Source organism: Dreissena polymorpha, chromosome 2 (assembly GCF_020536995.1).
Source record: "Dreissena polymorpha isolate Duluth1 chromosome 2, UMN_Dpol_1.0, whole genome shotgun sequence".
NCBI lineage: Eukaryota > Metazoa > Mollusca > Bivalvia > Myida > Dreissenidae > Dreissena > Dreissena polymorpha.
In genome coordinates this window covers 104,156,527-104,168,758 of record NC_068356.1, presented here as the reverse complement: position 1 = coordinate 104,168,758, position 12,232 = coordinate 104,156,527, and the positions used below count along the sequence as shown (strand labels likewise).

The 12,232-nt window shown below is 35.9% G+C and overlaps 1 protein-coding gene across 2 annotated transcripts in view; it reads right to left on the bottom strand.

Annotated features, from left to right (window-relative positions):
• LOC127868343 (WD repeat-containing protein 76-like) overlaps positions 1-12,232 on the bottom strand; it is a 49,297-nt gene that overhangs the window by 8,558 nt on the left and 28,507 nt on the right. For both annotated transcript variants that reach the window (XM_052410023.1, XM_052410024.1), the window contains exons 9-11: positions 9,092-9,213; positions 8,325-8,426; positions 5,281-5,430 (exon numbers count right to left, since the gene is read on the bottom strand). In XM_052410023.1, coding sequence (XP_052265983.1) covers positions 5,281-5,430; positions 8,325-8,426; positions 9,092-9,213 — 374 coding nt within the window. The remainder of the gene's footprint in view (positions 1-5,280; positions 5,431-8,324; positions 8,427-9,091; positions 9,214-12,232) is intronic.

Below are 12,232 nucleotides of genomic sequence, written 5' to 3'. Positions count from 1 at the left end.
TTTTCCAATACGGTGAAAAAAACAACACTAATACCTGTATCTGCTCAACGGTTAGTAAGCGTGAAAATCCCTAAAATTGGGAAAATTCGCTTTGCGATATGTCAATGCGTCTTTTCAAAGTTTGGAACTTTTTTGCACAAACCAATATTTGAGTCACGTTCTGAGAAAACTGGGAATAATGCATGTGCGTAAAGTGTCGTCCCAGATTAGCCTGTGCAGTCCGCACAGGCTTATCAGGGAAAACACTTTGCCCATAAATTGAATTTTTGCTAAGAAGAGACTTCATTTAAACGAAAATGTCATAAAAGCGGAAAGTGTCTTCCCTGATTAGCCACGACACTTTACACACGTTTTATGCACAGTTTTCTCAGAACACGACTCATTTGATCATATGCCTTCAGTGATATGGTCGATTTCAGTGGTCATTTGGCATACACTCTTCATCAGAGACATGTCAGTTTAACTTAACCAAGAATTGAAACCTTCTGAATGAGTTCTAAGTCCACAAGTAAGTCAACGTCAACATCAAAATATATCAGGTGATGGGGATGTGTTGAGAGTTCATAGAAAATATTCATCGAAACACCAACACTTTGTAAGAATCATTATGGATGTTTAAAGGAATGTTTCATGTTTTGTTAACCATGTACCAAAGAACAGACCAACGGATAGTCAGATCATTCTTGCTTCTTTGCATCAGTAGATTTCGGGGGCATAACAACACTTACTGTAGCCTTGCCATAAGAGTTTTTGACGATGCTGGAACAGCAGCGTCCAAGGTTTGATAACCAGTAAAAAAAATCTTAACAATGGCGACCTATGTAAAAGACCGAGCCAGTCCGATTGAGATAACTCGATTTTTCAGTTACTTCCCTTGGCATTCGCCAATGCGTAGGAGATTGCTCGTTGATTTTCATTGATAACATTCTCCTAGCAGAGTTGTCGTTCGTGTTGATAAAGGTAAATATTAATAGAACAGCATATCGTGGGGAAACAGATTCAATAAGTGTATCAGAACGTTAATTTCAAATTAGTTATTTTACATCCATTTTATTTTTATGGACCAATGAAACAACTATATATTTTCTCTATTTTGTTTGATATTTGTTCTCGATTTAGTAAATAAATTGCGAATAAAAACATGTAAAATTAACTTTTTACGTGATCACAAAACTAAAGAATGCGAACGATTTCGAACCTGCAAATTGTAAACGCTGCACTGCTATGATATATATAGATAAAACAACATTTCTTTGCGTAATTGTCCGTCCCGCTAGCACAGTGGTAAGGAAGTTCGCTTTTTCACCTTTACGACACCGGTTCGATTCCCGCTCCCGGCGCAATGTTATATTTTGTATGTTTTGTGGTCACCATTCCTGACAGTTGTTTTTTTTCCGGAAAATCTCATCCCCCCGCAGCATTTGACCATATACAAAATTAACAAGTATTTCAGTACAAAACAAATAGCTGGAAATTGCAGCTATCATTCAAAATTCGTCCCAACTGTCGTCAATCTAATCTTATTAGGTAGGAGTGCTGGACACACTCCGGGTCCCAACATTATGCAGCCTCAGCGTGGAAGTAACTCATTACTTTGGAAAAACACAAATACACACACTGGGTGCAGCCTAGGCGCGTATAGACTCAAACAAGGCAACAAACTCCAGTGCGGGCACAATCATTTAAAATTTACATATTGAATACGATATTCTAACAGAAATTACACAACCACCTAAGTGAACATACCATGTTTGATATTTCGTTTGATTGTTAGATTTCAGCATATACATGTATAAGGCCATTTCTCTATTAGTTAACTTATCAATATGTTCGTGGGCGAACTCGGATAGTCAAGTGCTCATACGATTGAGCTCACATGGTCCGGCTATGTGCTCATCATCATGAATGTATTGCCAGACTTAATGAACAAGAATGTGACCCGCCTCCCAGTTTCGCTCAATGGGTCAAGTTACCCATGGGTACTACTTCCCCGTACCCCTAAACTTTTTTTTCGTACCAAAAATGTTTCGTACGCAAATTTTTTTCCTACCAAATTTTTTTTCCTACCCAAATGTTCGTATCAACATACACAATTGTGGTGATATAGATAAACTTAAATTGATGTTTTATATCCATCCTCTTCAAAAGCATCGTCACACCAGTACTGCCAGTACTTTGATTTTATCATTCAATGCATTAGAGATGACTCAATAACAATGACAACTTTAAAAGTACATTTTTACCTCCTGTAACAAAGTCAACATATTTTCATACTTCAAAGTTAGTAAAAGTATTGTCTATTGTCATTTTATAAAACGGCTTGTTATTTGGCGGATTCATACCCTCTTGTGGCTTTCAATTTATTTTCTGATTTGGTTGATCAAGTATCTCCTTTGGCAATGTATTATTATCATGGTTTACCCCAGGCCATTTAAGCGCCCCTTGCCGGGGCGCTTGAATTTCGAAATCAGAGTCCCCAGGGCACTTGAAATTTTCCGATCAGTGTATTTTTCAGTAAAAGAATGTGGACATTGTCCAAAAAAATCAAGGTTTCTCTATCAGTGTATCAATATTCCCTGTTTTAAAAGAGCACTCGGTACCTACTTTCACAAGTAATTGCCATAAACACCACATGGGGTAATGGATAATCCACTGATAAGAGAATAGCATGACGCACGTATTGATTATTTTAGCCACATTACACAGTCATTTAAATGCTGAAAAGGATGTATCTGGTAACTTTCCAGTCGTCAAACTGTGAAGTTCATCGTCCAATCGGTTACGCGAATGCTTATAAGGGCGGGGTTAACTATCGACCATTATTTTTGAGTGACGTCGGGCATGAAGTAAGAGTTTATCGCAGCTTGATTAGCAAGAAGTTGTACCATTTACGTAACATAAAACCGGTAATTAGTACAGTACAGTACATTAAAGACGGTTTCGGGCATCATCATCATACCTTTTTACTGTAAACAAGTGTTACCTATGACTCATAATTAATACGAGAAATTAATTGCAAGTGGTAAACAATTAATTATTATAGCGAGTAAGTTGTGCAAATGACTCCTGGTTACAATTATGTGATAACAATTTAATTCCAGTACATGTATATTTCATCATGTCCATTTATAGAACTGATTCACCTTGTTTTTCTGACATTTATTCGACACGTAATGCGCTTTAACAAATTTTTGTTGAATTAATTACGCACACTTTTAAATGTTTCGTCCGATAATCGATAGTTAGAAGACTGATGATGGCAACCGGCCGTGATCCTCATGGACAACGTGAATTTCATGCATAATTCCGTCAAAACATTTATTCGACTCGTGAAGTGTTTAAACAAATTATCGTTGAATTTATAACGCAACGGTTAATATTTGTTGAAATCTCAAACGGGAATAATTAAATTTGTAATCCGAAACCCATTCCCTAAGTCGATGTTAATGCGTTTTTAATCCGAAACACACTTCCGAATGTCAATGTTACCACAACGTTAAATATTTTTGCTTCAAATTAGCAGTGCAAATTTATTTTGTGTTGAATCTTTTTCTCAATTAAAAAGAGCGCGAAAATTATGCAGCATGTACAACGTCGCGTCATTTGCATACAAAAGCGTGCGTGTATTGAGTGTTTGAACAAGCACACAACAGGTCAGGGGATTGAAGCATATTCAGAGGCAATATTTCATCAAATCTATAAATAGTCACTAAAAAAATGGCAAGGTTTGTGTTAAAGAAATAATTGAAAGCTTTTATCGTAAATATTTACCAGAAAGTGATTGATAAAAAGAGAATAAACGGGATTATCGGGTAATAAATAGAAACTTGAAAAGTAGTAAGTATACAGTAATAGAGTCGGGTTGAAACGGATGTATTGGGGAATCGTTCGAGTCGGGATTTTACTATCTGTGCGGGAAAGTTTTAAAACAATTAAACAATAAAAAAAATTATTTTTTTTAAATGACTGGGGGATTTTTTGAAGACTCATAGCGCACCAAATAACACTTTTGACGCTATTTTCTTTGAGTTATAATGCACCACAGAACGTGAATTGACGCGTTAAATTAAAAAAAAATCAACGTCGAGAGGGGACACCCAGTGCCCCAGATAATTATTTGGGTAATAGGGTTTTCACCCGTTGATTTTGAAAAATAGGGTGATTTCAGTTTTTAAAAAGGGTGAAATATGTTATTAACATTTATACCTCAAACTCGTGTATGCTTTACTTTTGTTGCGCTGACTGGTTGCAGTATGCACATTTCAACTTTTATTTCTGCCCTATCAACGCAAACCATTTCTAACCAGGGATATGACTTTTTCCACTTTTGACAGTTTTTTTCAACACAGTGGCTAAGAAATCGGTAACACAAATGATTGCGTTGTTTGTACGTGGTTGGACAAAGTTTGCGATCGACATACATTTAGCGCAACAATCGCGCACGTCTTTCGACCTCACATGGACATTTTTATTACGCATCGTTATAGAAACTGAAAGTACAGACGCTTTACAAGTGCACGTCAGACGCTTAATTTGTTTTGAAATTTAGTCCGCATAGCGTTTGAATAACTTCGACTGTTTTGCTCCTCCGTCATCCAGGCGCTTGCTCACTGTTGAAGGAATAAAGTCTTCGCCGACGTACGATAATTATTCCAATTAAAAGTTACCGAAATTGAGCAAAGCATTTTCGATCGAGACTCGTATCGTACGCATCAAATTTAAAGAATAAGCGTAAAAGTCAAATTGATTGCGTTTTCAATACGCATTATATTGAATTTCTTTGCGTATTTAAACATTTTAATAGGGTGAAAAACGCCGATACGCAGCTTATCTGGGGCACTGGGACACCCCTCCTAAACCACCCCTTGCAGCCCTGGGGCGCCTGACAAAAATCCTGTGGAAAGCACTGATTATAAGTTGTTATATTTGTCTTAATAGCTGATCTGAATAATCCAATGCTATTAATAGTGCTCTACAATTTTTTTATGCCAATATTTCAATACAAAAGCATTTATTCATTGCCATATACCCGATTAACCCTTTACCACTTAGATATCTTTTTCTACGCATGTGTAGTCCCTCAGAAAGTAATATTTTATTAAAGGCCTTTCTTACTAGATCCAAGTTTTAAAGGTTTCAGTTACAACCCTTAGATACTGATGAGCAGAAAACAGCATAAAACCTGGACAGACCGCGAGTTACTTGCAGCCTGTTCTGGTTGCAAAAGCCATTTTCACTTTGCATAGGGGAAAAGGTTATTAATAACAAGATGAATCATACGTGAGTCTGTCATCCAGGGAGGTGGAGAGGATGTACTTTCCAGTCAGGGGAGAGAAGTAGGCACTATTTATAGACTTCCCATGAGGCAATGTTACTATTGGCTCATTTTTCTTCATCTTCATTTTGCGCAGGTCCCAAACACGAAGAGTTCTGTAGATAAAAACAATTACATTTGACAATTATGTTTAGAACTGTCTATATAAAAAGATATATATTTGCCAGAACATATTTGTACGTATATGCTCACTAATATTAAAACAAAACAACTTCTGAAGCATGCTTTTAACAATTTGTAAACCAGTCATAACAAGACTATTCCCAAGCAATATATGTCCCCTACCGGCTTCACCATTGTCAGAAATTCCACAATTGTCAGAATTTTTTTACTTTTTTATATTTGTTGCCATAGCAACAAGAATTTTATACATAGGAACAAAATGAAGTGACGTGCATAATGTAAATATTGCCATCTATCCATGTTTCAAGATTCATGAAAAAATATGAAGAACTTTTTAAGTTATCGCAGGATCCAGAAAAAAACACCATTTTCAGCAGTATTTCTAGTCTATTTGTTGCCATAGCAACCTGAATTTTTTATGTTGGAACAAAATGAAATGACGTGCATAATGTCCATATTGCCATCTATCCATGTTTCAAGTTTCATGAAAAAATATGAAGAACTTTTGAAGTTATCGCAGGATCCAGAAAAAACACTATTTCAGCAGTATTTATAGTCTATTTATTGCCATAGCAACCAGAATTTTTGACGTAGGAACAGAATGAAATGACGTGCATAATGACCATATTGCCATCTATCCATGTATCAAGTTGCATGAAAAAATATTAAGAACTTTTAAAGTTATTGCAGGAAGAAAAAACAACCATTTTCAGCAGTATTTCTAGTCTATTTGTTGCCACAGCAACCAGATTTTTTGACATAGGAACAAAATGAAATGACGTGAATAATGTCCATATTGCCATCTATCCATGTTTCAAGTTTCATGAGCAAATATGAAGAACTTAAAGTTATCGCAGGATCCAGAAAAAAACACCATTTTCAGCAGTATTTCTAGTCTACTTGTTGCCATAGCAACCAGAATTTATGACATAGGAACAAAATGAAATGAGGTGCATAATGTCCATATTGCCATCTATTCATGTTTCAAGTTTCATAAAAAAAATATTACGAACTTTAAAAGTTATAGCAGGATCCAGAAAAGTGTGACAGACTCACAGACTGACGGACACACAGAGCGAAAACCGTATGTCCCCTCCGGTGAAACCGGTAGGGGACAAAAATGAGGCTAACAAAAGAGATGAACTGAAAAAGCATTTGGATTTTTTTTTGGAAATAACAGGTGCTGGTTAAAACAGATTTGTTTGCATTTGCAGATTTCATATACATGTAACAACACAACAAGCATGCTTAAACTAGAGTGTTAACAAGATTTTACTATAGCCATATATAGCCATACTAAGGAAAAATGCCCCGCCCCTTGGCAGCCATGTTTTTCAAGCAAAGGTTACCATTTTCAAACTCATCCAAGATATCATTGGGACAAATCATCTGAGCAAGTTTCATGTAGATCGGAAAATAAATGTGGCCTCTAGAGAGTTAACAAGGTTTTACAATAGCCATATAAGGAAAAATGCCCCGCCCCCTGGCGGCCATGTTGTTCAACCAACGGCATCATTTTCTAACTCGTCCAAGATATCATTGGGATGAATGTTCTGATCAAGTTTCATGAAGATCGGACAATAAATGTGGCCTCTAGAGTGTTAACAAGATTTTACTATAGCCATATATAGCCATATAAAGAAAGATGCCCTGCCCCTTGGCAGCCATGTTTTTCAAGCAAAGGTTACCATTTTTGAAATCATCCAAGATATCATTGGGACAAATCATCTGAGCAAGTTTCATGAAGATCGGAAAATAAATGTGGCCTCTATAGTGTTAACAAGGTTTTACTATAGCTATATAAGGAAAAATGCCCCACCCCCTGACGGCCATGTTTTTCAACCAACTGGCATCCTTTTCAAACTCGTCCAAGATATTATTGAAATAAATCTTCTGACCAAGTTTCATGAAGATTGGGCAATATATGTGGTCTCTAGAGTGTTAACAAGATTTTACTATAGCAATATAAGGAAAAATGCCCTGCCCCTTGGCGGCAATGTTTTTCAAGCAAACGTAACCAATTTCGAACTCATCCAAGATATGATTGAGACAAATCTTCTGACCAAATTTCATGAAGATTGGACAATAAATGTGGCCTCTAGAGAGTTAACAAGGCAAATGTTGACGGCGCACGACAGACGGATAAAAGGCGATCAAAAAAGCTCACCATGAGCACGTTGTGCTCAGGTGAGCTAAAAATGGATAGAGGCCTGAAATCTTTTATCTGAGAACCAAATTAACCTGAACTGTTTCTATGCAGCTTTTGTGATGTTCGTATAACAAATAGGCTTTCTGGCCAGGCATTTAGTCTAGCACCATAGGGAAAACACATAAATGACTTCTGAAGTGTACACAAGGTTTCATAGAAGGACAACTGCCAAGTGCCTTTGTAACCATGTTTATAGAAACTACAGCAATTTTCATACTCAGCCAAGATATGATTGGGACTAATGTTCTTTTAAGTTTTGATGAAGATTTGGTAATAAATGTAAACTTTCGACTGTTCACAAGGATTTACTAGAGCCATATAAGGAAAACTGCCCGTCCCCATTGCATTAACCTTTTTCAAGGGTCAGGAACCATTTTCAAACGCCATCAGTACATAATTGGAAATTAATGTTCACAAGAAAGTTTTATGTACATACAGATTACAAACATTTTAAATTCTGAAGTGTGTATTGGATAGTTTATGTTTAACAAACCTTAAAAGCTGACCAAGCATGACAGACAAAAGGTGAAGCCAAAGCTCACCATGAGAATGCTGTTCTAAGGTGAGGTAATAAAAACATACATTCAATTACACATAATGCATATTTGATCTTAAATGTAAGGTGCGTAAGGTGCGTAAGAGGACTATTATCTCTACCCTTCTACTCCGGCGGTACAGAAAATCTCTTTTTGCAGCGGATGAACACTCACAGTCCGTAAGGCCCGCATGTTTAGATCATAGGTAGATTCTGCCTTTGTCCTAAAAGGTAAAAAAATTAACCATTTTTTATTTTATAACTGATGGCTACGGTATATAAAATAACATGCAGGTAATTGGGTAATTACTGCAGACTTGACTGAGCTCATCTGATCTGAGAAGGTTTTGTGATGATAGGGGACAATCATATGCCATTATTCAGTTATACTCAATAATACCAGTATGTAAGGAGCAGGAAATTGTCAGTCATCTGGGATAAATGGCCATTTTTTATTTTATTGAATAAAATTCTGGTGGTATTGTCCATCATACACATGTTAAAAAACTATAGAGTTTTCAAAGTGTGTCAAGTTTTACAAGAATTAAGCTCAAAACATGGTAAGTCACTGTAGTAAGATAAGGAAATCTGTCACAACTACTAGAGTTCACAGTGTTTTTTATCATTTTGGAAATGGGACAATGTCCTGTTGGATAGGGAAATTCTCGTTTTTTGGCCAAAATTGGAAAATAAGTGTTGTGGTTGAATGCTTCAAAATTTAGAATAAAATGACAAACTTTCCATTATTGAAAATATTTCAGATGCAATGTACATGTAAATATTAAAACAGTAGATTAATTTAAGGGGGATAACTCAGCTAGTCAGTAGTTGGTTGTATCCCCTGCTTAAAAGGGTGTCGGTCTATTAATAATTGACAAATTATACATACGATTTAGATCTTGTGTCCACCAGTGCCACATTGCCAGTGTTTTGAGAGACCAGCATGGTGTGAGGGGAGGTGAAACTGAAGTTGCGCAATAGAACATCATCTTCTTCAGGTACACTATACACCTAAAATATAAGAGACTTTCATGAAAACTTTTGGATGACAAACCCAAGGCCAGAATTGTCAGCTTTTGACATATCACCTGAAAAGAAGCGCTGTTTGTTAAACATGCATGCCCCCCATATGGGCTGTCAGTTGTAGTGGCAGCCATTGCGTGAATACGTGTTTTGTCACTGTGACCTTTGACCTAGTGAACTGAAAATCAATAGGGGTCATCTGCCAGTCATGATCAATGTACCTATGAAGTTTCATGATCCTAGGCCTTCTTATTCTTGAGTTATCATCCGGAAACCATTTTACTGTTTCGAGTCACTGTTACCTTGACCTTTGACCTAGTGATCTGAAAATCAATAGGGGTCATCTGCCAGTCATGATCAATGTACCTATGAAGTTTCATGATCCTATGTGTAAGCATTCTTGAGTTATTATCCGGAAACCATTTTACTGTTTCCAGAATAAATGTTTTAAAAGTGACAAATCATGTTTTCTTTTTGTAAATGGAAAAACTTTATCTTATTATATGGTTTACTTGGCAAGGAAACATTGGATTTGAATGTCATGCAATGTTATCATGTAAATCTTGAATGTTGTTCTTGTTATTAATATAATGTTTTTCTACTGATCACATAATACATGTTACTAACTACAAGGACCCCACTCAATCTTGTTGACTTTACACCTTAACAATTTCACAATTGTAGGTCCTCTTAATTACCGTAATTACTCTATGATTTCGGACACTTAAAAATAAAAATAAAAAATCGTGTCGGAAAACTTAGATACGAAAAATATTCACAAAATATAGGTGTCTGAAAACTTAGAGTCGAAAATTGAAGTGTCCGAAAAAAAGCTTCAATTGTATCAACGACTACAGTTAATAGCACGCGCTTGTAAAATACCATGCCTTATAGTATAAATTACATTAATATATGTTTGCATTGCATTTTAAATAATTTTTAATCCTTAATTTATTTGACAGAAAGTTGCTACAAGGTTGTACTTTGACCGAGTTCAAAGATGAGCATGTGATGTACCGATACTCGCTAGTATGAACCTGTCACAGTTATTTTACTCAGAAGGGGTAGTACCATTGCGGTAGATAATTGAACTGTTAATTGGTACTACCCCTGGTAATTGTCATAACGCTTATGCTATCGGGCCAAACCATTGTTTAATACCCCTTTACAAGGTTATTTACCCAATAACGCAAATGTTATGGTCCGTTGCCCTCAGACATGCACCTGCCATGTTTTATGATGTTAATATGGTTGTTAAACCCCGTGAACGAAGTGTCATTAGATATCTAAAACAGGACCGAACTTTGGTAAAATAGCGCTGTAAAATATTCTGTCCGAAAACTTAGAAACATTAATTATGGACGAAAACTCGTGTGTTCGAAAAATTAAGAGTCACGAAAAATAATTAATTTTGCTAAAAAAAGGGGTGTACGAAAACTTAGAGTGTCCGAAAACATAGAGTAATTTCGGTAGGTTTAAATCCATAATTCATACCTTATATTACTTAATTGTTCCAAATTGTTACAACATTTTTTATTTTTTTTTGGGGGGGGGAGGGGTTAATTATTCAACAATTGCAAAATAATTTAGTGAACAATTTGAATTGTGTAAATTGCAGATAATGTTTAGAATAAAAAAGTTGTAGTTTTCTATTAAAAATGTTTTGTTCATATATGTATAAAATAACAAAAATTATGTTAAATTTGTCATATTTTATAATATACCGGTAGTCACCGTGACCTTGACCTTTGACCTAGTGACCTGAAAATCAATAGGGGTCATCTGCCAGTCATGATCAATGTTCCTATGAAGTTTTATGATCCTAGGCGTAAGCATTCTTGAGTTATCATCCGGAAACCATTTTACTGTTTTGAGTCACTGTGACCTTGACCGTTGACCTAGTGACCTGAAAATCAATAGGGGTCATCTGCCAGTCATGATCAATGTACCTATGAAGTTTTATGATCCTAGGTCTGAGCATTCTTGAGATATCATCCGGAAACCATTTTACACTTTCGAGTCACTGTGACCTTGACCTTTGACCTAGGGACCTGAAAATCAATATGGGTCATCTGCCAGTCATGATCGATGTACCTATGAAGTTTCATGATCCTAGGCCTAAGCGTTTTTGACTTATCATCCGGAAAACATCTGTTGGACGGACCGACCGACATGTTCAAAACAACATACACCCTCTTCTTCGAAGGGGGGCATAATAAATAAATTCACTTAATATTAACATTTCTCTGTATTTTGGATAACCAGTACATTTCATTTAAATGCAATGTTATTAAATAAACTTATTAAACGTACTTTATGTTTTTATTTGTATTATTATAGCATGATCTTCTTTGCCCAAAATGACCCCAGTTTGGCGACAACTTTTTGAATTTGGTAAAATAAGTGGTGACAACTTTGCCTGATTTTCACATCAGTTATAATATGAACTCAACAGAATAAAAAAATCAATTGAGATTAACAAATCTTTGTCTCAAAAAGTTTTCAATGAGTCGCGTTCTAAGAAAACTGGGCATAATGCATGTGCCCAAAGTGTCATCCCACAGATTAGCCTGTGCAGTTTTCACAGGCTAATCAGGGAGGACACTTTCCGCTTTCATGACATTTTTCATTTAAAGGAAGTCTCTTCTTAGCAAAAATTCAATTAAGGCAGAAAGTGTTGTCCCTGATTAGCCTGTCGTCCCTGATAAGCCTGTGCGGATTTAAATGACATTATGAATGCCAAAGAGGAATCACTAAGGAGGCTAAACAAGTAATTAGCGTTATAATGCTGACGAAACATCAGAAGAGCCAAGATGCTTATCAATATGCGTGAAAAGACGAGTCAGAATGTCATAAAAGATACAATACTTTATAAGGTAAAAATAGTTTAGACAGATTGAAAATATTTTTTTTACCAAAATAGCATGTTGAACAGTATGAGATACAGCCCAACAAACAATTAATCAAAAATTACATCTCAATCTTAAAAATCACAAAAAAAATAACC